Source organism: Eurosta solidaginis, chromosome 3, assembly GCF_040869045.1.
Source record: "Eurosta solidaginis isolate ZX-2024a chromosome 3, ASM4086904v1, whole genome shotgun sequence".
Lineage (NCBI taxonomy): Eukaryota > Metazoa > Arthropoda > Insecta > Diptera > Tephritidae > Eurosta > Eurosta solidaginis.
Window position 1 is genome coordinate 145,628,299 of NC_090321.1, and position 26,990 is coordinate 145,655,288.

The 26,990-nt window shown below is 37.6% G+C and overlaps 2 protein-coding genes across 28 annotated transcripts in view; one reads left to right on the plus strand and one right to left on the minus strand.

The window, feature by feature from the left end:
* ap (apterous) overlaps positions 1-26,990 on the plus strand; it is a 487,556-nt gene that overhangs the window by 296,139 nt on the left and 164,427 nt on the right. The window contains exons 1-2 of one of the 26 annotated variants that reach the window (XM_067773198.1): positions 22,604-23,351; positions 23,416-23,624. The exons of the other annotated variants lie outside the window; for them this stretch is intronic. The gene's annotated coding sequence lies outside the window, so the exon portion shown is untranslated. Of the gene's footprint in view, positions 1-22,603; positions 23,352-23,415; positions 23,625-26,990 lie in introns of those variants that run through there. 26 annotated transcript variants of the gene reach the window in all.
* LOC137244326 (jerky protein homolog-like) lies at positions 18,788-20,259 on the minus strand. 2 transcript variants are annotated; one of them, XM_067773201.1, is made up of 3 exons: positions 19,714-20,259; positions 19,237-19,656; positions 18,788-19,116 (listed from the first exon to the last, which is right to left on the minus strand). In XM_067773201.1, exons 1-3 carry the CDS (start codon positions 19,762-19,764, stop codon positions 18,829-18,831), a joined length of 759 nt encoding a protein of 252 aa, XP_067629302.1. In that variant the 5' UTR covers positions 19,765-20,259; the 3' UTR covers positions 18,788-18,828. The 2 variants fall into 2 exon arrangements, with proteins under 2 accessions (XP_067629302.1, XP_067629301.1); XM_067773200.1 differs by having other exon boundaries at positions 19,183-19,656.

The following is a 26,990-nucleotide window of genomic DNA, read 5'->3' on the forward strand; positions in this document are numbered from 1 at the left end:
TTATTAAAATGTATGCAGATTGGCCAAATTTAGGGAAGGACAACGTCTGACGGGTCTTCTAGTATATTATATATAGCTCCTATCGAAATTATTTTTACAGGAAATCTTATATGATATATTAGAATATATATCACCAAGTTTAACGTTTTTATATTGGAAAGTAAGGGAGAAATGGCCAAAAATCTTTCTATCTGAACGATCGGTTGTATGGGATAGGTATACACTATATACATACAGCTCCGATCAAAGTGATTTTTTCAGAAAACCTTCTATGATATATTAGAATAAATATCACCAAATTCAACGTTTTTATATTGGAAATTAAGGGAGAAATGGCTAAACATCTTTCTATCTGAACGATCAGTTGTATGGGATATATAATATATATAACTTCGATCAAAGTGATTTTACCAGAAAATCTTCTATGATATATTAAAATATATATCACCGAGTTTCACGTTTATACATTCTAAATTAAGGGAGAAATGGCCAAAAATCTTTCTATCTGAAAGATCGCTTGTACGGGATATAACCAGGGCCGTAGACAGAAAATCCGGGCCCGGTACTAAACAATTTACTGGCCCCTATAAAAAATCCACTAATACATTTGATTAATTTGAATTAATGACGCTCCATTCATGATTGATGGATTACGTCAAAAAAAATGATTTTTGGACTAAGAACTGACAATAAAATTAACACAGAATATTTACTATTTATACTATTTTATTGTAACGTAGAAATAAAATTCTCTTTTAACAGCCACATATTGTTTCAAATAATCTTTTCTAGTTATTTGGTAACATTTTAATACATTTCTGATAAATTTAATGATGATTATAAATTTTAATTATTCAATATAGAAGGTTCGCATATCGCTTTTCTTGATTTTTTCGCTGCAAAATTTTTTATAATAATATCAAAATTTAACTGTCTTGCCAAAACGGATTCAACACAAAGCGTGGCAAGTCCTAAAACTCGCTCTTTAGATGAACACGATCTATGAAAGTTTTTGATTCTTGAAAGGACGCTGAAGGAACTTTCTGCACTTAGCTACAGTGATAGGTATAGTTGGTAGACATTTTATACAGATATTGAACATAGACGGCATATAGTAATTCCAATGGTGACAGACCTTTATCAAAATTTCCTTCGTAAATGTGTTTCAAGTGAATTATTTCGCATTCTAAACTTTGAGGAATGTCCGACTTGTATTTTTCGACAAATTTTGCTCCGCTCGCCCGAACCGTAGTTTTATCCATGTCTTCAAATTGCCACAAAAGGAAAACGTCTCGCTCAAATTTCTCATACGTAGCTGCAACTCGTTCAGTAATGCCAGTGATTACCGAATCAACGATCACCAGAAATGTATTGTTTTTAAAATCAGACTCTGAATCATCCGTAATCATCTCATTTAAATTATCTTCAGAACGTCTTTTGGGTTTTCTCTTTCTAATGTCCGGAAACTTTGGCGAGATGTTCAATTGAACATTTGCATTCGTTTAAAATTGTTTCCCATTGGTTCCTGATCAACTTCAAATCAGCTAATAAGGCATCTAATTGTCGGACCTCAACATCTATGGTGGCGTCTCTGGCTTGGAGGACCACTTTTCTTTCATTAATGGTAGTCAGTATTTTCAACCAAATTGAGGACAGCAAGATACATTGGAACTTGTTGATGTATTTGAGAATGCCGGTAACATCTCCGTATGCTTGCGCAGTCAAATTTGGCTTTTGTCTGCAAGACTATGAAAAGCGCTCGGCACATTTTTTTTGAGGATGTCCCAATGTTGTGGAGTGCTGCTTAAAATAGTAACACATTTTTGTACAACTCTGTAGAAAGTAATTGCAGCCGTACAACATTCTGCAGCATCAAACCACATAAATTGAGACTGGTGGTTGCACAAGGCGAGTAATCAGCATTCGAGTGTTTGCCGAGAATGTGACGTTGTGCTCCATTGTGAGCTCCTTTCATATTGGCGCCATTATCGTACCCTTGTGCACGATAATCTTTTAATGGGATTTCATGTTGCCTAGAGTATGGCAAATTAGATCAGCGATTTTCTGACCAGTTTTTTGGTTACAATTCACGAAATCCAAAAACCGTTCTTGAATTGTAAAATGTGTTGCTTTCGAATTGAAATGGAGTTAGCGCAAAATGAACGTAGTCAACGTGACTAGCATCAGGCTTAGCATCAACGATAATAGCAAAATACTTTGCTGTCTTGCCTTGATCTAATATAGCTTCCCTCACTTGTTTTGCACAAATTTCCATAAACTCGTTTTGAATGTCTGGGGAAAGATAATGAAACTTGTAAACGTTTGTGCTGCTTTTGTGAAATCCTAACTTTCTCCAAATGATCTCTAAGTATCGTATCATAATGGCTTATGAGATCTTAGATGCCCAACAAATTTCCATTGTTTCGTTCACCAAGATATATACGTTCGCCTTTGAAAGCTAGGCCCCTTTCACCCAAAAATAAAATAGTGTCCGAAATTCTATATAAAATTTCTTTCCACTTTTGAGTTTCAGTGATTAGCTGTTAATTGATAAGTGTATCAATTGTAGCCTCATTTTGAATTATATTTTGTAAAGATCCATAGAATATAACATTTACGCCCCGATTCTAGTGTGGTAACAATATTCTTCACAACGGTAACGAAATCATGTGGCAACTTTTACACCCTTTTGGTATTCTACCCGCGAAAGTAGCCGGATAATTTTTTACCCACAAAAGTAGGTGGTTACATCGAAATAACCACACAACAGCTGTTGTTTAGAAAAAGGCAAAACTGAAAAATAAAGAATTGTAAGCGCAAATAAGTAAAGATTATAGTAAATAAAATTAAAGAAAAAAAAACTTTTTTAAAAATAAGCTTTTATTATTGGTTAATAAAATTAACTAAAAAGTAAACAATAAATTGACTCTAAAGAAATATAACACTTTATAAGTTCATTGTAAGCTTTAACGATAATTAGGCTTTTTCGTCTGCGACAAAAAATTCTATATTGTACATAATTATATATTTTTAACATTAAAACTTTACACCTAAATTATTAAACCTTACAGTTTATATCACAGTTCTAATTGTTCTAATAAAAAACGTGTTGACTTTTGATGGTATAATTAAGAACATTTAGGATCTCCTTTTCTTGCTATCGCAATGTAACACGCTTTTATTAGAACAATTAGGACTGTGATATAAACTGTAAGGTTTAATAATTTAGGTGTAAAGTTTTAATGTTAAAAATATATAATTATGTACAATATAGAATTCTTTTGTCGCAGACGAAAAAGCCTAATTATCGTTAAAGCTTACAATGAACTTATAAAGTGTTATATTTCTTTAGAGTCAATTTATTGTTTACTTTTTAGTTAATTTTATTAACCAATAATAAAAGCTTATTTTTAAAAAAGTTTTTTTTTCTTTAATTTAATTTTTTACTTTTTAGTTCGTTTTATTAACAAGTAATAGAAGCTTGTTCTTAGAAAAGCCTTTTTCTTAAATTTAATTTAAATAGGAATTTTTTTAAATTTTTAGTAAGGTAAAATATTGTTTAAATTAGTTACGTAATCTTTACTTAGTTATTTGTAACGTTTCTCATTCTATCCATTTCTCTAATGCATCAACTTACTTTTTAGTTAATTTTATTAACCAATAACAAAAGCTTATTTTTAAAAAAGTTTTTTTTTTTTAATTTTATTTTTTTCTTTAATTTTATTATATCATAATCCGAATATATTGGGGCATATTCATAATCGAAATAAAATGTGACTAAGTTAGTTGAAGCATTTTTGACAGAGAGCACATATAAAATTGTGTCAAACAGTGTTAAATAACTTAACTTTGCCTATGCCGCGATCAGTTTACAACTAATTATTGCAGATCTCTCATCTGTGGGTTAAATCCGTTTTAAAATAAAATTCCTACTTTCGCTTAGCTAAAATTCCATCGCCAAAAATCTGTAAAACAAAATCAAGTGCGCAGAAAAGTATGCAACACTTACCGATAACAGCCTAACGGCGTTAGCGTTCGTTGTATCACAGAATTTTTACACTTTGAAAATGACGGCTGTTGTTTGCAAGGTGGCATTCCTTTGAGTCTTCGTTTTCACCATCTGGATTAAAAAAGTCATAAGCCTGGACATTCGTGCAATTTTAGTTATGTAAATTGCATGGCGCCAGCACCAATGCGGTGCCAGCTCAATGGTAGCTCATTGACGAATTGACTCCAATCGAATTTTTGACGCTACTTAGTAGTGAGTGCGTAGTACATTTCACTTGCGCTATTGAGTGAACGACTTTTGTGTGTCAGGCACGAGTTTGGTGTTATTGGCGCTACTGGCAATGATGACACTGAGCTGATGGCGGTAGCGCTGGTAGTTCAGCTTTTGAATCAGAGAAAGAATTGATGACCCGTGCAAGTTATTATGGCTTTGGCCGCGTTAATTATTATGTTGTATTTGCACCAAATAAATGCTGCGGACATAACAACCGGAGTCATTTTTGAGTTGTATATTTTAAATTTAATGCACAATTAATATGGGTGTGTTTGAGCGGCCAAATAATAACAGAAGTATTGCTAAAGTGCTGCTAAGTTGATGGAATGTCGCTAATTTCCTAGCGATGATCAATATATTGTCAATATTTCGTTCAACGGACACGCGAAATTGCCACATCTGCTCAAATTTTCCAAGTTTTTCTATTCTTGATTTAACTTAAGCTGTTACGCCAATATTTTTCAGCCAGCTTTTTTCAAATAGGTAATTTTTCCAAAAGCAAAATAAATTACAGAAAAGATTACAGAGTTAAACAGCCTTAAAAATTCAGCTATGTTGGTTATACACAGAAATGCAACAGAGGGTTGTGTCTCCGCTTTTCGCAAGCGTTGAGATTCACCACGCGTGATACGCGTGATTCACCACGTCCAAATATCACAATCCACGGGTAGGTACCGGCGGGTTTGTATGGGACTTAGGCTGTTATTCCAAAGTAAATACAAATCTTTACCGATAACTGTGTTATCGATTAATTTATCGAATTCTAACAAATTAATATTGCATTGTCATCGGAGTTATACATGTGTGCAAAATTTCAGCTCAATCGGACACCGGGAAGTGTATCAAATTTAACTTGCAAGATTCCATTACAGACAACAAAAGTGAAACTAAATAAAAGCTTATAAAAAATGTTGCCTCTTGCTATACATATTTATTTACATTATGTACTTTCACAGAATAAATTACAATATACCTATGTAGAAAATTATCATGCATAATATGCATATACATATCGTCCCGTTTATTCGTTAACCTCGTATCTACAAGTGAGACATTTTCGGTAAAGCGAACACGGCTGCCACACCATGCTTTCATTTGGGACCAAAATTCATCGAAAAAAGGACCAAATTTTTGTTTTATTTGTATGTATGTATGTATGTATTTATTTGAAAATTTGTTCCTAGCACAACAATTTTGACAAATTATTTAGCAGTGCTAGTCATGAATAGCATGAGCTATAAAAATTGAGCAATTATAATTGTTTCGTGGCCGCTAAGCCTTTTTAGCAGCCAGTTGCCAAATAAAATGAGATGCAGTTCGCCAAACCTCGAACGTCGAAGTCCAGCAAGAAAAAAAGGAAAATATACATAAGCTAAATAGCCAATGTCGCCCCAATTACAATATTCGATATATATACATACATTTCATGGTACATACGTACATATGTACACACCAATTGTGCAAATCACTTGATTTAGCGGTCGCCGATTCTTCGCTGCACAATACCGTAGATTGCTTATTAGCTGTACCATCAGCTGAGTAGCAGTCGGTGACCTACCATGGCAGAAAGATACAAGGTGACAGCATGGGACAGCTGATTGTACGCTTTTTTTATTTGATTTGATACATGAACTTCCGACGCAGTACGATTTTGACATTTGTCCATCGAATTTACAAAAACAAAGTACATGCAATTTTTATTTATGTTTGTAGGTATGTCACCATGCTGCCACCTTGTATCGTTCCGCCATGTGGCCTACTTTGCTTTGCAATTACAATTTGTCAAAGCAGTTTCTCCCAACTTAGAAGTGGGAGAAGCAACAAAATATAAAAAATGCATTTATGGATGTATGTATGTATTTAAAGCATATAATAACCCTTTAAATATAGCGGAATTCTTGTGCGTGAAATTGTTCGGACTTAAGCAGATACAGGCAGTGCTAGTACTATATAGTACAATTAGGAGTAGATAATATAATTAGAGTAGTATAGTATGTAATTAAACAATAATAATAATAAATTAGATTAATCAAATTAAATTTAATATAACGGATAATAGTGAAATATTTATGAATGTAAATGTAAATCTTAAAAGTAAAGAAAAGTAATTAATAAATATTAAAAGACAGCAGTAGTGATGGTAACCTTTGGCTGGTTATAGATCGAATAGTATTTAACAAATAAAGAAAGAAGAACAGAGAAAGGAAAAGGACTTAGAAATTAATATTTTAACAACAATTTGAGATCCAGTTTAAGAGTCGTTAAAAAATGATGTTAGCTCTTTTTTGAAGTGCAGAGCATTACTTAAGAGTCGAAAACTTGTAGGTAGGGAGTTCCAAAGACGTATTGCAGTAACAAAGAATTGGCGCTCAGAGGTTAGCGTGCGGTATCTAATGTGCTTAAGAAGAAGCACCGATCTTGATTATTGCAGAAAAATAAGCTTACGATATAGATAGTCAGGTTCCTTCGTGTGTATCAATTTATGGAGGAAGGACAGAGTTTTGACTTTTAAAATATTTTCGAAAGAAATGTTTAGCAACCTTTCAGCATGTTGTGATACGTGGTCAAGTCTTCTCAACCCATAAACATATCTAGCAATGTTGTTGTAAACAACATTTAGTTTGTTCTTGCACAGATAGTCACAGTTTGAGTAAATCACACAACCATGGCGTAGCGTAGGTATTAAGTACGCTTTAGCCAGAAGTAGTCTTATGTGCAAAGGCGTGAAATACTGTGTTAACCATAGTGTACGAAGCATTCCATACACTTTTCCAACCGTTCTAAAAATATGGTCTTTCCATGTCAATGTTTTGTTAAAAATTACACCTAAGTATTAGTATAAAATAAAAATTTTTTACATGAATTTTTGAGTAGGCTAGTCTGATCTAATATTTCCTGATACAAATAGAGATTTATTTTACCTTTCGCCCGACGTTTCGCTGAATATTTCAGCCTCTTCAGGGGCTACACTATTTTTATTTTCAAATAAATAAAAAACAAAATGTCACAACACATAGAAATTAACATGAAAACATTAAATTACACTTACAACAATATTGGACAATAAGAACACACATATAAAACTAAAATATCAGTACCACCCTACCAATGATGACATGATACGAAACATTCATTCTCTCTCAATTCGTTTCCAGGAATGGGTCTTAAAGTTCATTCAATTGTAAACATTGTTTCATTCGATTGAAAACAAACTTCATTCGTTTCCAAGAATGGGTCTTGAAGATCAGAGTTGCGTAAACCGCGCAAAAAAATTCGAAGAAAATCGGTGCGTTTTCATTATTTTTCATTTCAAGTGTATTCAGCTACATAAGCGGATCAAAAATTTGTAAAAAAGGTACAAGAAATAACAAAATTAAATGAGCTGTTATATTAACGCACGAAAAGAGATAAGTACATTTTATCTTAGCTATCAAAAAATTAAATTTCACGTGTTGTCACGGAAAAATTTTTAAAGGGTAAAATAAGCTTTTTTTTTTGTATTTGTGATCCTGAAAAAATTCGAGTTTTTTGATATCCCATTTGAAAACTTGAGTAAGTTTTCGGTGAAAATCATAAATTAAACCTTTACCATGTAAAATACCCCAAAGTTATTCCGAAATGCCCAAATTTGATTTTGAGGATGATGGCATCTATGGTCAATGTTATAAAAAATGCACATTTTCACGCGCTCTCAGAGAGCGAGAAGTTTCATATCATGTCATCATTGCACCCTACGTGGTAGTCTTGTCATTACTAATTTATTTATTTACTCAAGCATAGCATGTATGCAGCGGCGATATTGTCGCTGTCCTCCTTTCTGTTCATCGTCGTTTGTCTGTTGTTTAAAATGTGCAAGCTTTCAAGTGTGTATCTCACCATCTCCCTTTCTTCGTTATCAATAATTTTGGTGTTCGTGAAATCAGCTGTATGGCCACAGTTGAGTATGTGCTGTGACAGTGCAGTGCTGTGTTTTTGTTTTCTAATATCAGCTGCGTGTTCGGCAATGCGAACACCTAGCGCCCGCTTTGTCGACCCAATGTATGTTTTATCACAGTTTTCGTTCTCCTTTCCTTTACATTCTATTTTGTATATCACGTTGTTTTGTTGTTGCTTGTCTATTGGAGTCTTTGTTTTTGTGTATATTTTGGACAGTGTATTGTTGGACTTGTAAGCTAGTGTGATGTTTTGTTGTTTAATTATGTTGTGATTGACTAAAGGACTGAGCTTAGGAATATATGTCACACTGCGGTATTTCTTAGTGTCTGTTGTTGCTGCGTATGGTAATTTTTTGAGGTGGTTACTGGTTTTTATGATCGCCTGGTTAATCAATTCGTGTATTAGGTAGTTGGGGTAATTATTATTTCTTAGAATCAAATGTATCTTCTCTTTGTTGGCGTCATGGAAATCTTGATGGCTTATGGTCAGTATTTTATTTATCAGATTCTTCGCTGTGTTGATTTTGTATTTGGTTGGTTGGGAGGAGAAAAAGTTAATTAGGCGGCCAGAGGACGTTGGTTTTGAGTACCTATCTAATTTAATATTATTGTTTTTCCTGTGTATACGAACATCAAGGAAAGGAATGTTCGCGTTTTCCTCCATTTCCATAGTGAACTGGATTTTATGGTGGTATTTGTTTAGCGTCTCTAGAATTATATTAACGTCACTGCGTTTTGCTATTGCGAAAACATCGTCCACATATTTAATAATAAATGTCAAGTCAATATTGTGTTGTTGTTTGAGCTTCGAGATGGTGTTGTTGAAAAGGTCGTCCATAATAATATCAGCGATTGTCGGTGAAAGCGGGTTGCCCATTGGCATTCCATGAGTCTGACTGTATAGTTTCTTATTGCACATGAAGTAATTATTTTCTCTAAGACAAAAATCTAAAATTTGTTGAAACTTTGCTTTTGTAATTTTTGTTGTGTTTTGTATTTGGTCCCATTTTCTCATTATAATGTTTATAGCTTGCATTGTCGGTATGTTTGTAAATAAGGACACAACATCAAACGAAACTAACACATCTTCCTCACACAAATTAATATTAGCCAATCTATCTTTTAAATTGAACACATTTTTCACATTATGCTCTTCAGATATAATTGTTTTAAGTATCTGTCCTATGTATTTGGACAAATTGTAACAGGGTACCATGAACGATGAGGCAATCGGACGCAAGGGAATCTGTGGTTTGTGAATCTTAGGCAGTCCATACAGCCTTGGCGCCGCCGCGGCCGTGCTAGTTAATTGCTGCTTCTCTCTTTTATTGATTTGTTTTGTTTTGTAAAGTTCGTCTACTATTTTATTGTTTTTCCTTTGTAGCATATCTGTTGGATCTGCTCTTATGGGTTTGTATGTTTTTTTGTCTTCTAATAATTTGTTCATTTTGTCTTTGTATTGGGATTCATACATTGCTACCGTCTTGTTTCCCTTGTCTGCATCTGTGATAACAATGTTAGTGTTGGATTTGAGAAATGCTTTTGTTTTATTAAATGCTGTGAGTATGAATTTTTCGGCGGAGTTATGTTTGATGTTTCGTTTAAAAAGTAATATGTTGTTGCTCACCCTGTTTCTCACTACATCTTTTTCTTTTTCGTCTTTTATGCCCATAATTATTTGCTCCATTTCCATTATGATACGTATTGGTGAGAAACTCTTACTTGTTGTTGGAATCGCCAACTTTCTCCCGAGCGACAGTAACCACTTTACTTCCTCAGGAAAAACGATGTTGGTTTTGTTCACGAACCAAATGTTGTTTTTACTTATTCCCAGTTTCCTCATCTGCTCCTGTTTCAGTCTTTCTAGCTTTGAATTATGTGTTGTTTCGGTTTCTTTTGCAGTCTTCTGGCTTTGGATGTGTTGTTTTATCATAAAATCGTCAAACTCTAAAGGGTTTAAATTTGCTTTGAGTTGTTGTTGTGCATGATATAGTAGATCTTTCGTTGTTTTTATGTTAATATTTGTTTGTGTTATATCAATGTTAAGTGCTTTTGTTAGAAATAGACGTTTGCAGTTTTCCATTTGTTTTTTAATTTTTCTGATGTTGTGTTAATTTTTACATTCCTCATAGAATTTGTGCGGTAGTTGGGTATAAGTCCATACTGTTTACAACGCAGTAGAAATTTTAGTTGCTCTGTTTTTTTTCAGGATCACAAATACAAAAAAAAAGCTTATTTTACCCTTTAAAAATTTTTCCGTGACAACACGTGAAATTTAATTTTTTGATAGCTAAGATAAAATGTACTTATCTCTTTTCGTGCGTTAATATAACAGCTCATTTAATTTTGTTATTTCTTGTACCTTTTTTACAAATTTTTGATCCGCTTATGTAGTTGAATACACTTGAAATGAAAAATAATGAAAACGCACCGATTTTCTTGGAATTTTTTTTGCGCGGTTTACGCAACTCTGATCTTCAAGACCCATTCTTGGAAACGAATGAAGTTTGTTTACAATCGAATGAACCAATGTTTACAATTGAATGAACTTTAAGACCCATTCCTGGAAACGAATTGAGAGAGAATGAATGTTTCGTATAATGTCATCATTGGTAGGGTGGTACTGATATTTTAGTTTTATATGTGTGTTCTTATTGTCCAATATTGTTGTAAGTGTAATTTAATGTTTTCATGTTAATTTCTATGTGTTGTGACATTTTGTTTTTTATTTATTTGAAAATAAAAATAGTGTAGCCCCTGAAGAGGCTGAAATATTCAGCGAAACGTCGGGCGAAAGGTAAAATAAATCTCTATTTGTACCAGGAAATATTAGATCAGACTAGCCTACTCAAAAATACATGTACATAATCGAACTGATCGCAAAAAAAAAAAAAAAATTTTTTTAATGTTTCCATATAAAATTTTACTAAACATAGTGAAGACTTTCCTTTAATTCAAGCTGAACAAACAAATATATGTGCATGCAACCAAAAATGGTACTATATTTTGACATAGGATAAGTCTATGTCCTTCACCAACCAAACGTTGTGAACCTAATTTTGGTCACAAAGCTCTTGGTTCTAGCATTATGTTGTTGATTGCAATGAAATAAAATGTATAATGCAGTTAGGTTTTAGTAAGAAATGCTTCCAAATTTACGTTCTGGTGTTGCCGAACTATGTATGTGGAAAACTCAGCAAATCATAAATGAAACTAGGCAATTTTGTTAGTGCTATTTTTATAGATGCTTACTTTTTCCCTTAACGTTTAAACTTCATATCAGAGCCTAGATTCAGTAAGTGTGAGTTTTGATCCCAGGCTTCAGGGGTTCTGCTAGCACCTACGGGAATAATTTTACACAAAACATTTCTTCCGAAATCAAATCTCTTTTGCATTTGCTTCCTTCTGTCTTCGAGTTAAAATATTTCTTGTGCCAAGATACTTAGTTTTCAATTACCTCCCAGCCAGCATTTTTTGAAAATATTTATCAAAAAATATTCAAATATCATACCCCCAGATGATTGAAAACTTTCAAATTTAAAAGTATTTTTTATTCGAAAATCAATGTATCGGCGGGAGAAAAGTGTACCTTAAATGTGATTATTCTTGAATAATCATTTATGATTCATATTTCTAAACATTTTTTATTCATCTTTTTATCATACTTGATATTACTGGAAGATTGCACTTTACTTCTTTTGGATTAACATTTGATTACTTTTCACAGTCATTTTTTGATCACATTTAAGAACATTTTTCAATCATATTAAATGATGATTTGGAATCATTTGTGAACACGATTGTGATTAATTTTTCCATTATATTTAATACATAACTAAATATATAAATATAAATAATAAAGATCATATTTCATTAGGGGTGAAAGCATCCGGAAGCTCGGAAGTAAGCTTTTGAACCACAGGTAATAATTAATTTGACCGTTGTACACACACACGACTACAACATCCAACATCATCTATGATCATCATCTTAGACCATGGTAACGATGTCACTTTAAAAATCACGATTTTACTATGTCTCATATCATTCTTTAAATATAACTTGATGTTTTTGACAATCATAGCTCATGGAGGATGTTGAAGCCGGGTCCAGGCGTGTCGATCAAGCTTAACTTACCAGCGGTTCAAACAGCTTACAACTTCCGTACATCTGTTCCATCCAGTATGTCTTTTCTGGGAAGCCGCATCTAGAGAAATGCTAGAAGACATCTTTTATATTAGAAGCAGCATTTATATTACTTTTAGTCTTGAATATGTTTTGTATATTTGTATTTTTTTTTTTGGAATTTATGATTGGAAAAATGTGAGCAAATGAAGAAAAATCAGATTTTCAATAAGAAGTATAGTTTTAACAAGTAAAAAATTCATAATTTTTTTAAGAAAGGTAGTCTGCAAAGATTAAGAAATTTGATTGAAAAATGATTTTAAATTTTTGATCACGGAAGGTAAAGAAATTAAATTCAACAAGTAAGGAAGGTTAAGTTCGGGTGTAACCGAACATTACATACTCAGTTGAGAGCTATGGTGACAACATAAGGGAAAATAACCATGTAGGAAAATGAACCGAGGGAAACCCTGGAATGTGTTTGTATGACATGTGTATCAAATGAAAGGCATTAAAGAGTATTTTATGAAGGAGTGGGCCATAGTTCTATAGGTGGACGCCATTTAGGGATATAGCCATAAAGGTGGATCAGGGTTGACTCTAGAATGCGTTTGTACGATATGGGTATCAAATGAAAGGTGTTAATGAGTATTTTAAAAGGGAGTAATCCTTAGTTCCATAGGTGGACGCCGTTTCGAAATATCACCATAAAGGTGGACCAGGGGTGACCCTAGAATTTGTTTGTACGATATGGGTATCAAATTAAAGGTATTAAGGAGGGTTTTAAAAGGGAGTGGTGGTAGTTGTATAGGTGGTCGCCTTTTCGAGATATCGCCATAAAGGTGGACCAGGGGTTGCTCTAGAATGCGTTTGTACGATATGGGTATGAAATGAAAGGTGTTAATGAGTATTTTAAAACGGAGTAATCCTTAGTTCCATAGGTGGACGCAGTTTCGAGATATCGCCATAAAGGTGGACGAGGGGTGACCCCAGAATTTGTTTGTACAATATGGGTATCAAAAGAAAGGTGTTAATGAGTATTTTAAAAGGGAGTAATCCTTAGTTCCATAGGTGGACGCCGTTTCGAGATATCGCCACAAAGGTGGACCAGGGGTGACCTTAGAATTTGTTTGTACAATATGGGTATCAAAAGAAAGGTGTTAATGAGTATTTTAAAAGGGAGTGATGCTTAGTTCCACAGGTGGACGCCGTTTCGAGATATCGCCATAAAGGTGGACCAGGTGTGACCCTAGAATGCGTTTGTACAATATGGATATCAAACGAAAGGTGTTAATGAGTATTTTAAAAAGGAGAAATGCTTAGTTCCATAGGTGGACGCCGTTTCGAGATATCGCGATAAAGGTGGACCAGGGGTGACCCTAGAATTTGTTTGTACAATAGGGGTATCAAAAGAAAGGTGTTAATGAGTATTTTAAAAAGGAGTAATGCTTAGTTCCATAGGTGGACGCCGTTTCGAGATATCGCCATAAAGCTGGACCAGGGGTGACTCTAGAATGTGTTTGTACGATAAAAGGGAGTGGTGGTAGTTATATATGTGAAGGCGTTTTCCAGATATCGACCAAAATGTGGACCAGGGTGACCCAGAACCTCATCTGTTGGATACCGTTAATTTATTTATATATGTAATACCTGCCAAGATTTTAAGGGTTTTTTATTTCGCCCTGCAGAACTTTTTCATTTTCTTCTACTTAATATGGTAGGTGTCACAACCATTTTATAAAGTTTTTTCTAAAGTTATATTTCGCGTCAATAAACCAATCCAATTACCTCACCATGTTTCATCCCTTTTTTCGTATTTGGTATAGAATTATGGCATTTTTTTCATTTTTCGTAATTTTCGATATCGAAAAAGTGGGCGTGGTCATTGTCGGATTTCGTTCATTTTTCATACCAAGATCAATTGAGTTCAAGTAAGTACGTGAACTAAGCTCATTAAAGATATGTCAATTTTTGCTCAAGTTATCGTGTTAACGGCCATGCGGAAGGACACACGAACGACTGTGTATAAAAACTGGGCGTGGCATCAACCGATTTCGCCCGTTTTCACAGAAAACAGTTAACATCATAAAATCTATGCCCCTACAAAATTTCAAAAGGATTGGTTAATTTTTGTTCGACTTATGGCGTTAAAAGAATCCTAGACAAATTAAATGAAAAAGGGCGGAGCCACGCCCATTTTGAAATTTTCTTTTATTTTTGTATTTTGTTGCACCATATCATTACTGGAGTTGAATGTTGACATAATTTACTTATATACTGTAAAGATATTAATTTTTTTGTTAAAATTTTACTTAAAAAAAAATTTTTTTTTTAAAGTGGGCGTGGTCCTTCTCCGATTTTGCTAATTTTTATTGGGCATACATATATTAATAGGAGTAACGTCCCTGCCAAATTTCATCATGATATCTTCAACGACTGCCAAATTACAGCTTGCAAAATTTTAAATTACCTTCTTTTAAAAGTGGGCGGTGCCACGCCCATTGTCCAAAATTTTACTAATTTTCTATTCTGTGTCATAAGTTCAACTCATCTACCAAGTTTCGTCGCTTTATCTGTCTTTGGTAATGAATTATCGCACTTTTTCGGTTTTTCGAAATTTTCGATATCGAAAAAGTGGGCGTGGTTATAGTCCGATATCGTTCATTTTAAATAGCGATCTGAGATGAGTGCTCAGGAATCTACATACCAAATTTCATCAAGATACCTCAAAATTTACTCGAGTTATCGTGTTAACGGACGGACGGACGGACGGACGGACATGGCTTAATCGAATTTTTTTTCGATCCTGATTATTTTGATATATGGAAGTCTATATCTATCTCGATTCCTTTATATATGTACAACCAACCGTTATCCAATCAAACTTAATATACTCTGTGAGCTCTGCTCAACTGAGTATAAAAATTATTCCAAATTGTGATTGAAAATTTGTTCTCAGTTATTGGTCACCAAAAGCAAACAAGGTTTATTATTCTCTATGTTCGTTTTTATAAAATCTTAAAATTTATTCATCAAAGTTATTCGAAAATGATTTCAAAAAGTGATCGAAAAATGATTTCCAGTTTTTGATCATTAAAAGTAATCTTATTTTATTATATATTTTGTTCAACTGTATGAAAACTCAGATTGTATTGATATGAAGGAAAGTTCAAAAATTTATCATCTAAATGCTGTGTGGGCTTGCGTGGCTTAACACCACAATAGTCCTGGAATTCCTTAAACTCATTGAGCTGGGTGAGAAAGATTTAAATATCAACGTGCCAAACGAGAAGTAATGCATAGAATTTCTTTGTATAAGTTTTGAAAGTGTTAGGCTCACGGCAGAGTGCTCGCTATAAGCTATGCTAGGCGAGAAGTAATTTTTATTTTCATATATTATACACGGATCTAAATATCTAGCCGTTATTAATATTATTAAAAACAAGATTTTTTTTTTTGAATAGTCGGTTACTTCATCAACAATTAACGACAATGTTTGCCAACACTTTTCTTTTTAATGCCTGGAATTAATTATATCCTAGGTTAAATGTTATTGTTCTGGCACATTTTATTGACTGAACAATTTTTTATGGTGAGAGTTCCATTGAAGTAAATTCAAAATTATATGAAAGTGTGGCGAATTTTTGGGCAATATTGTGAATTTTTATCTGAGTGAAAAAGAAAGAAAAGTACCAATCGTGGCTACTGCCTAAAACGGACCAAAATTGAAGAAAATGGATCAGCGGACCAAATGGGGTTGGAAGGGACCATTTTTGGTCCAAATGGACCAAAGTGGCAACCGTGAAAGTGAAGAAAACTACCTTTCAAATTTCTCCACAGACACTGGTGAGTTTTCGGTGATGACAGCGTTACCACTTGGGCCAGAATCGCGGATAAAAGAACTGGTAACGATATTCGGTTACATAATGTTCTGGGTACTATTTTACCGGTAACGCTCAGAATCGGAGCGTTAATGTGATCTTGAGTATTTTCGTGTGATGGCAGTTTATCGTATAGCTTCTTCCATACCTGGAATTTCCAATATCCGCCAGAACAACAAATTTTAGGTCGATTGAAAGTATTGGTGTTTAACAGACGACATGGTAGGCAATAAAAGGCATTGCTACTGGCATTCCACACTAACCAGTCACGCTCCACTTTCTCTCCATTTGGCAAGATTCTGTTCAACAACGAGGTAGGAAATGCCTCGTCATGATAATCACGTGGAAAAATAACAGTACACTTTTGATGACCTCGACGAATTATTTCGTTGACTTCTTCAGATCACAAAATAATCTGGACTTTGATACAGAGTTGGTGGTATTGTTGGAAGACTTTTTGAAGATGAACCTTCATCAGTGTCACCATGAAAACTTTACGATTTCAGATTCATGTAAACATATATTTTTGTTTGATGTTTTTATTGTCTCCTCACTGTTCAAAGGCCCAGGCAAAAAATTATTATCAATATTCGTTGCTTTTGAAATTCGGCTTAAAATTTGCACATGGAACAACTAAAGACTCTCCTGAATTAAAAAAAGTGTCTTAGTACCTCTAAATCGCGGGACCCTGAGAAACCCCGGTCCCGGGGGAATCCCCCATTCCCCCTCCCCTCTCGTCAGGCCTGGATATAACTATATATAGCTCCGATCAAAGTGATTTTTTCAGAAAATATTCTATGATATATTAAAATATATATCACCGAGTTTCACGTTTATACTTTCTAGATTGCGGGAGGAATGACCAACATCGTCTTATCTGAACGATCGGTTGTATGGGAGATATATGTTATAGTGGTCCGATCCTACCGGATCCGAAAAATGTCTAATATAATACAAAAATACACCCTTGTGCCAAATTTCATTGAGATATCTCAAAATTTGAGGGACTAGTTTGCGTTCAAATAGACAGACGGACGGACGGACAGACGGACATGGCTATATCAACTCAGTTCGTCGCCCTGATCAATTCTCTATACTTAATGGTGAGTCTATCTTCTATATTTCTCAACGTTACAAACATCGGACCTAAGTTGATATACCATTTCATGTTCATGAAAGGTATAAAAAGTGTTCATAGAGTACCAGTTACCTAACTTGCATTTTAATATGGTTTGTTATACTAACCGTAATGTTCTGTTTATCTAGTTTAATCCTTTTTTCATTTTTGTGGCTTTGCTAATATGTATTGATTTTAGTTGCTGTTCTATCACCTAAATATCAAGAATGCCCCCTAGGAAAGTAATACCGGTTGACATGGGAAATTTGGTAGTACAGCCCAGAAAAAAGAAATAATGGGATGAAATTGCATTGAATCGAACAAGAGTACAGACAATTGTAATAGACTTTTAAAAAAGTCGTTCAACCGAAAATTCGAAACACAGTAGGCGTCCGAGCAAACTATCTTGCCGAGACGTCATCTTACATTGGGAAAAGTGGACAAAAATCCAAAGGGTTCAGCTCCGAATTGAGTTGAAGATATAGCAAACTCATCAGGCAATTTGTTCCATCCAAGAACAGTCCAAAAATCTCTGAACAAGAACGGCTTTCACAGCAGAACACCACGTAAAAAGCCTCATACAAAATGTAAGGCGCGTCATGCTCCTTTGAATTTTTCCTACGAGTTGGCGGGACGGAACAAGTTTTATACCGGCTCCGACCGGCATCTGCCAGGCCGATTTTTCACTGAAAAGCTTTTCATGACAGAAATACACTCGGAGTGTTTTCCAAAACACTGCCTAGGGGCGACCCCGCTTAGAAAAACGTTTTTCTAAATTTTCTGAAAAAACCATGGAACTCGCTTGGAGTTCGCGAAAGTGGGGCAGAAATTGCGCAAAGTTTCTTATCTGAACAATCGGTTGTATGAGATATATACTATATATACCACCGGTCTCTATGATTTTTTCAGACAACGATATATGTTATACACGTAAGCATTTGGTGAAATTTGAACATATCTAATCGATTTTTAAGATAAATATAAAATAAAAAATAGGTAGGTACTTTGCGTGAGGATGCAAAGCTTCACGTTTATTGTGGTCTGCATGTAAAAACTATGACTACGAATCACGTATTTCAAAAATATATGATGTAAACGTAACTATTTGATGAAATTTGATGAATTTTGAAGCTTCTAGCCGTAAAAAAGGGGAAAAAATTACAGTTTATATGGGGTATATAATATATATACCAGCGATTTCTATGATTTTTTCAGACAACAATATATGCTATACAGTGCACTCGCGATAATATGAACTAATTAAAACCAGGCCTGTTCAGTTTTGCGAGATTGTTCCAATTGACGAAAGGCAACTAAATTGAAAAATTTTATATTTAATTAGTTTTAAGACATATATTTTTTATTTAAAACCACAAAAGAAACGTTACTTATTCATTTTTTCACATTACACAAATAAAAAATCAGTTACAATAAAAAAGTTAGTTATGCATAAATTCATATTCAGTTAAATTTTTGGAAAAATTCATGTCAAAAAAAATCAGTAATTCTCTTTTTTTGTTTCTTTTGTTCAAGCATCTTAAAAACTGCCTTTTCCCTGAGTTTCTTCAACACATTTAAATCCGATTTATCAACCATTTCAATTTCAGCCCATTCCAAAGTTTTATTAAATATGTCAATAGCTTCCTTTGATGTAATCGTCTTTTCTGCCTCCACAGAACAATCACCATTATCGTCGGAAATTTCCTCTATTTCATTGTCATTACATTCAATAGCATCATCGTTCCATTCTCTAACGTTGAAAGCAGTGATTTCAACCTAAAGTGAAATTTAATAAAAATAAAAAAATAAAACTTCTTTGACTAACGGTTCTAAAACACAAACTTCAGATCTCAAGTATGACAAAATATTGGCTGCACCTTCCTCCAAATCTCTTACATTCATAATTAAGTTGCTTCGAAGAACACTCAAAGGAATTTCATCTTCAGGATCCTCTTGATTTTCTACTATACTTAAAACATTGCTCCAACATTTGAATAGCGCAACAGCATCTACCTTACTCCATGCAGATTCTAAAGTAACAATCTCGTCCTTAAGTCTAATTTGCTTTAGAGCCTCAAGCAAATTAAACCCCTTTGCAACAACAGAAGCCAAAAGACTGTTTCTATAGTAAAGTTTCGTAATCCTGATTGCGTTTTGATCCTTTTGTATACGAGGGGTGACATTTGGTGGCATAAACATTGCTAATATGCAGCCGTCTTCACTTTTCAGTTCATCCTCGGGTGGATGCGATAGAGAGTTATCAATTAGAAGGATAGCTTTTACTGGTAATCCCTTTTCCATCAACAACTTTGTAACCTAAGCAAATTTAATGAGCTTTAAGCTACTGAGATAGAATTACATATGAAAGCTTACCTCAGGTATGAATGAATGGTGGAACCAATCTTCAAAAATACCCGCAGTCATCCAAGCGGATTTAGAATGTCGATAATACACTGGGCAGTCGAAACCTTTAAAACAACGGGGGTTTTTAGCCTTTCCGACTACAATAAGTTTGAGTTGATGAGATCCTGACGCATTTTAACAGCACAAGAAAGTTACTCTTTGCTTTTCCATCTTTGCACCTAGAGCAGTTTTTTCTAAGGATGACACATACGTCTTTTGTGGCAAAATTTTCCAGTATAAACCGGACTCTTCGGTGTTTTATAGTTGCTCACGACTTAATCCAAGCTCCTCCATTTTCCCCTTTAACGCTTTTTTGAATGGGTCAACTAACTGGGGCTGTGAAGATAGTTCTTCTCCAGAAACTTGGAGCAAACGAACGCCATATCTCTTTTAAAAATTTTGAAGTCATCCATCACTGGCATTGAGGTCAAGAACTTATGCTTTTTTGTGTGCATTTTTTAAACTGATCAATATTAGAATTTTTTTGCAAGAAAATGAAGTACCAATCATGCGCGCATGAAATGACCAACTAACGACTTTGAAAATTTGTACTGACGACTGAACGTTAGAGAAAGCATAGCATGTAAGCATGTGTATACGAGTGAACGCGAGCATTTCTCAGCGACGCACAGTGACACCTTTTGAGTTTTTTCTTTGCAAAAATCATAACTTTTGAACCAATGAAGATATTTTAAAAATTTAAAATGCAAAATGAAAGCTCAGAATGTCACAGATACAGGATGCTTCACAAAAATTCGTCAAACTCGAAAATTTTTAGAAAAATGCAAAAACAAAATATTTTTAGTAAAAAATAAAAAAAATTAAACGAGATTTGTCTTATAATGACGTATTTAAGCATTAAATAAGATAAACTAATGATTTTGATAAGATAGCGTGACACTTCCCACTTATGATAAAAAGTTGTATCTAAGTAGTCACGTAATCAATAACTACCAAAATCGATAGACGTATTGTTTCTTTTCAATGGCAATACTCTTATAAAACTCAAATGTCCGTTTTTGGTGCCACAATAACAAGGTGCTGCAAAATTCATCGTAAAATTTTACATGTTTTTTTTAATTTACAAGCCAAATATGTATTTTATTGATAACTAAAAGTTATTGAAAGTGGTTCAATGACATTTTATTTGAGCTCAAGATTAAACAGCCACCGAATTTTGGAAAAGGGGAGTGGCACTGCCCATTTATGCTAAAAAGTTTGATCTTAGTAACAGCTTACCAATTTGTACCAAACTCGATAGACGTATTGATTTCTATAAAAATTTAATACTCGTTTGAAGCTGTTAAAACGGGGCAGAAATTGCGCAAAGTTTCTTATCTGAATAATCGGTTGTATGAGATATATACTATGTATACCACCGATCCCTCGACAGACATCTTGCCGCGATGCGAGGGCTTAGTCGCTGACCACGGGACTATGCCACCCAGTAGGATGCAGGTTCACATGGATCTCCATGTCTGCGGTGGCCTAGTCCTAGGGTGAGCGATGACCAAGATCTGTCCCCTCCCAATCCAGGGTGTTATGCGGCACCGTGCCCATTGGATGGTTTGCAGCCGGGAGGTTAATCTGGCTGTATTTGTACGGAGCCTCTCTGACACCGGGCCGCCTCAGAGAGTAAAAATGGTCTTACCGCGGTAAGGGGCTCTGCCGCGGCGGACGACACTTTTCCCCCTTTCAATAAGGTGACCCTAAGCTGGCCTCGTCTAGCAAGGGGTCATACGAACAAGATGAACAACAAAAACAAAAAAAAAAACAAAGTAAGAGATAATTCGTCCTCCTCCACAGGGAGAAGGATAACAGCATTGGCATCCATACGCCCTAGTGAACGAGAGAGGGCTACCAATGCTACCAACGCTAAAGGGAAGAGCGACTTGGTGGGGGTCGGCAATAGTATGGCGGCGAAGGGAGTTGCGCTGGCAACGGCGAACCCTGACGCGCCTGCTGTTGTCGGACACCGACCAAGCGCCGGAACGGCAACCGTTTTTCCCACGGCTGTGGCAGGGGTCTCTGGACCTGGCCACTCCGAGCCAAGGGAAAACGGGGCCGCAACAGCTACTTTAACCGGGGGAGCGACTGCGTTGGAAACGACGGGTCGGCGCCCCATGGACGACAAGAGGGCAACCTCAGTCAACACAGTCTTATGTGATCGGACGGGGGCAAGCACCAGTATGGCGGCGAAGGTATTTGCGCTGGCAACGGCGAACACTGACGCGCCTGCTGATGCTGGGCGCCTGTCTGATGCCGGTATGGCGACTGTTCTCCCCACGGCTGTGACAGGGGTCCCACGATCTGGTCACACTGAGCCAAAGGAGAAAGGAGCCATAATGAAGACATCATCCGGGGGTACGACCACGAGGGCAACTACGGGTGGACCCCTTCTCAAGAAGAGTCCCACAAGGGATCGTTCCACAGGAACAAAAGAAGTGCTGAAAAAATCCTGTCAAGGTATGAGGGTGTTCCGCTGGAAACGCTGTCAGAGAACGCCAGGAATTCGGTGGAAAGGGCGCGAGCTCTACTGCCGAATTTTCGGGGTTCTCTGCCAACAAGCGCAACCCTATATAAACGTCAAAGGTCCGATGAGGACATCAAACCACCGCCGAAAAGGCACCAGAATCACCCCGCGGTAGCCAAACCCAGCTTTGCCGAGGTAGCCAAGGGCCGGATCCTTATAGGAATCCTGGACCGAGGGAATGACCGTGGTGCAATCCCTAAAGACCAGTAGCCGTACGTCCGGAATGAAATCGGTAACGCCGTTCTCGACGTGCTGATGGAGTCTCCGGGTAGTCCGCCGCGAGGTTCTGATGCAGGATGGTACCAGGGCCAAATCAAGGTACTCGCTTGCGAGGACGCAAGGTCTGTTGCGCTGTAAAAGGCAGCAGCCGCAAAGCTGGGACAAGTCTATCCCGGGGCGATTATCGAGGTCGTTGACTGGAAGGACATTCCGGCTCGGCCAAGGGCCAGGGCATGGGTTCCAGCGGTTCCAGCAGAACCTGAGAGAATTCTCAGGATGCTGCAACTGATGAACCCGGCCCTCCCAACGCAGGACTGGAGTGTCATCCAAGTCGAGGACGCTGTATGACCTAGGAGACAGGTCGTGTTAGCCCTGAATAAGGAAGCTCTCGAGCCCTTAGACGGAGCAAAGGAAGAGTGTTTTACGGCCTCGGGGAGGTCGTAATTCACGTATACCGTGGGGACGCACAGCGCGCATCCCTTTCGAGTGCCTCTTTGGACACGGACATTGAGGCACCCGAAGTGGAAGCGGAAATCTCCGACGCCGAAAGCCTGGTTTCCGCCACGTCAAATTGCGCAGGGGCTCTGGGCAATTTGTCGATGGAGGATGCTCTGCTGGATAGCGACGGAGAGGATCCCAACATCACGGTGATGGAGGCAGGGGAGTCTGAGCAAGCTCATGCTGAGGTTGCTCCAGATAAACCTGCACAAAAGTAAGGCAGCCTCGGCTGCTCTCATCAGTCGCCTTTCTAAAGGCGACGTCGAAGTGGTCCTTATCCAAGAACCCTGGGTGAACAACTCAAGGATTTGCGGATTGGGGGCCACTGGGTTTAAGCTCATCCGAGCTGCAGATGAAGGTAAAGTGAGAACATGCATTTTAGTAAAGTCTGAGCTAAATATCTTTCTCTTGCCTAATTATAGCAATGGTGACGTCACAGCGGCCAGCTTGGCAAGCGGAGGCACCCAATTAACGCTAGCCTCCGTTTATATGCCGTACGACGCAGAGGAACCTCCTCCGCAACAGACGGTAAAGGATCTGGTGGCCGACTCAAGCAAAGGCCATCTGCTAATTGGGACAGACTCAAACGCCCACCACGTGCAGTGGGGTAGTTCCGACATAAACACTCGGGGTGAGTCACTTTTTGAGTACCTTTTAACAACTAATCTTGTAGTTTGTAATGTAGGTAATGAACCAACTTTTATTACTAAAAACCGTAGAGAGGTTATTGACCTCACTATTTGTAGCAAAAGCGTTTATGGGTGGGTTAAAAAATGGCGTGTTCTTGAGGAACATTCCTTTTCAGACCACCGTTATATTGAAGTAATATTAGAGTTCTTCGTCGATAAGCCCATTGCGAGACGTAACCCACGTAATACAAACTGGGAACTACATAATGAGCTGTTAGCAAGAGAACTACCATAACTGCCCCCACAAAGCCCCTCATCAACGATGGAGCTAGAGGGTCTGGTAGGAACCTTCACATCGGCTTTCACAAAAGCTATAGAACAGGCCTGTCCATTGCCAAAACCGCGCGGTAAACCTCACTGGTGGTCCCATGATCTGGACCTACTTCGTAAATCCTGTAGAGAACAGTTTAACAAAGCCAAATTCTTTGATAACGGGTCACAATGGCTAGAATACAAGGACAAACTAAGAACCTACAAAAAAGTCCTGAGACAAGCGAAGAGAACTTCATGGAGAAACTTCTGCACTGGAGTCGAAAGTGTCGAGGACACATCCAGGCTACGGTGCGTGCTTTCTAAGACGCAAACAGCTATTAGCTTTCTGCGGAGACCGAATGGTACCTGGACCAGCACAGAAGGGGAAACTCTAGAGCTGCTCCTGGACACACATTTCCCGGGAAATATGACCAACGCACCGGAAGTACCTGCAGCAAACCAAGCTGTGAATATACCCATCACTGAGGAGAGAGTGAGGTGGGCAGTCAAAAGTTTTAAACCTTTTAAGGCTGCTGGACCAGACGGGATTGTACCCGCTCAACTTATCTACTCTTTGGAGGTATCAGCCAACTGGCTGCGGCACATATATACCGCTTGTCTGGCTATGAACTATATTCCGTGTGCATGGAGGAGCGCCACGGTCGTATTCGTTCCTAAGGCAGGCAAAGCCTCTCATTACGAACCGAAGGACTATAGACCTATCAGTCTTTCAACCTTCGTACTCAAGACCCTAGAGAGAATAGTTAGCGATTTTCTCACTACAAGCATTGATAGGAATCTCATTTCGGACTATCAACACGCGTACGCCAAAGGTAAATCTACGGAGACTGCGCTACACAGGCTAGTCTCTACTATAGAAACATCCTTGTTCGAAAAGGATTATTGTCTTGTGGCCTTCCTAGACATTGAAGGAGCATTCAACAACATAAGTCCAGACGCCGTTAACATTGCTTTAACTGATCTGGACGTAAATAGCCCCTAGTGGAACTAATTGATCAACTGTTCAGGGGAAGGAAAGTGCTTTCCTCACTGGGGAAGGTTGAGATAACACGATTTGTCGCAAGGGGCACGCCCCAGGGTGGTGTCCTTTCCGCCTTACTATGGAACCTAACGGTAAACTCGCTATTAAGAGATACTAGTTGGGGGAGCGGGAAGGTCGTGGCATATGCTGATGACCTAGCGATTATCTACAGAGGCATGTTCCCTCAAACTTTGTGCGACTTGATGCAGGTAGAATTGCGAGAGGTTTCCTTGTGGGCTTCCCGATGTGGACTCAGCGTCAACTCCGATAAAGTAGAGCTTGTCTTATATACCAAACGATACAAAATACCATCGTTGAACCTACCAGAACTAAATGGGGTGCGCCTAAGCCTGGCAGATAAAGCCAAATTTTTAGGCGTAGTTTTAGACAAAAAGCTGAACTGGAAGGACAACGTTATTCAGCGACAGAAGAAAGCGTACATTGCATTATATACGTGTAAAAGAGCCATTGGCAAAAAATGGGGACTCACCCCCAACATATGCAGATGGATTTATACCGCGATTATCAGACCCATACTGCTGTATGGGGTAGTCGTATGGTGGCCAGCCTTGAGCAAGGCGTCAAACCTAAACTTGTTGGGTAAAGTCCACAGATCCAGCATGATAAGCATAAGCGGGGCTCTAATAACAACGCCTAGTGAAGCTCTTCAGGTCATTCTTGACATCTTTCCACTGGATCTGGCTGGTCATCGAGCAGCGGCAACGTCAGCCCTGCGTCTAAGGGAGTTGTCGTGCTGGAACAACAGGACCACAGGACACTCAAGTATACTAAACAAATACAGTTTTCTCCCTCCTAGAACGGATCGCTGTGCGACCACAACAGTTGCGGAAACCAACTTTAAGATAAACATACCCAGCAGGGATGACTGGACGGAGTCGGATAAGTGCCTTGCTATGGGCAACAGCATTTCCATATACACGGACGGCTCCAAGCTAAACGGGGGAGTTGGGGGTGGAGTATACTCAAGGGACCTTGACCTCCAGCTCTCATTCAGACTACCCGACCACTGCAGTGTATTCAAGGCAGAAGTTGCAGCCATAATGGAAGCCGCAGCTAGGATAGGGACATACATTGTCGGCAAAGAAATGTTTATCTTCAGCGACAGCCAAGCTGCCATAAAATCTCTGGGCTCCCACTCGTTCAATTCTGAACTAGCACTAAACTGTCGCCGATCTCTTCAAGAGATGGCTCAACAGAACCCTGTACACCTCACATGGGTCCCTGGACATAGGAATATCGAGGGAAACTGCATTGCAGATGAACTCGCTAGGCAGGGTACAACCAAGCAGGTTCTTCCTGGACAAGAACGCTTAGGTATGCCCCTGTCCACATGCAAGCTAATGCCTTAAGAGCACATCTACCGTCAAGCCGACGAAAGATTGCTACAAACATAGGGATGTCGAACGTCGAAAGAAACCTGGCCTAAATGGGATCCTAAAAGGTCCCGTCACGTGTACAACCTAAGAAGGGATACAATTTCCACACTTGTGGGGGCACTAACGGGTCATTGCCTCATAGGTAGGCATGCAGAAAGGCTAGGAGCGCCTTATCGTCGTTGCTGTAGGAGTTGTAAAGAAGATGAGGAGGAGGAAACGGTGGTTCACCTCATTTGCAACTGCCCAGCGCTAAGCGGAGCACAGCAGCGCTTTCTGGGAGCTCCATTTCTTGATACTAGTAGTCAGGTTGTGGAGCATGACGTCAAGGACCTGGTAGCTTTCATCAGGTCCTCAAAATGTTTCGAAGAGGAGAGGTAACGGTGTTTTTCGTGGTATCACAACGGGCCTAGTACTACTGGCCTAAGTGTGCCCTCGGGCAGCCACCCCAACCTAACCTAATCATTCCACCGATCTCAATGAATTTTTCAGGCAGAAATATATGCTATATACGTAAGCATTTGGTGAAATTTGAAGCTTCTAGCTGTTAAAATGGGGCAGAAATTTCGCAAAGTTTCTTATTTGAACAATCAGTTGTATGAGATATATACTATATATAC

Coding starts and splice junctions, on each gene's coding strand:
- LOC137244326 (XM_067773200.1), bottom strand. CDS start 19,764: ATGACTGCGGGTATTTTTGAAGATTGGTTCCACCATTCATTCATACCT. Junction 19,657..19,713: donor ACCATTCATTCATACCTGAG/GTAAGCTTTCAT, acceptor AAATTTGCTTAG/GTTACAAAGTTGTTGATGGA. Junction 19,117..19,182: donor TGTCATACTTGAGATCTGAA/GTTTGTGTTTTA, acceptor ATTTCACTTTAG/GTTGAAATCACTGCTTTCAA.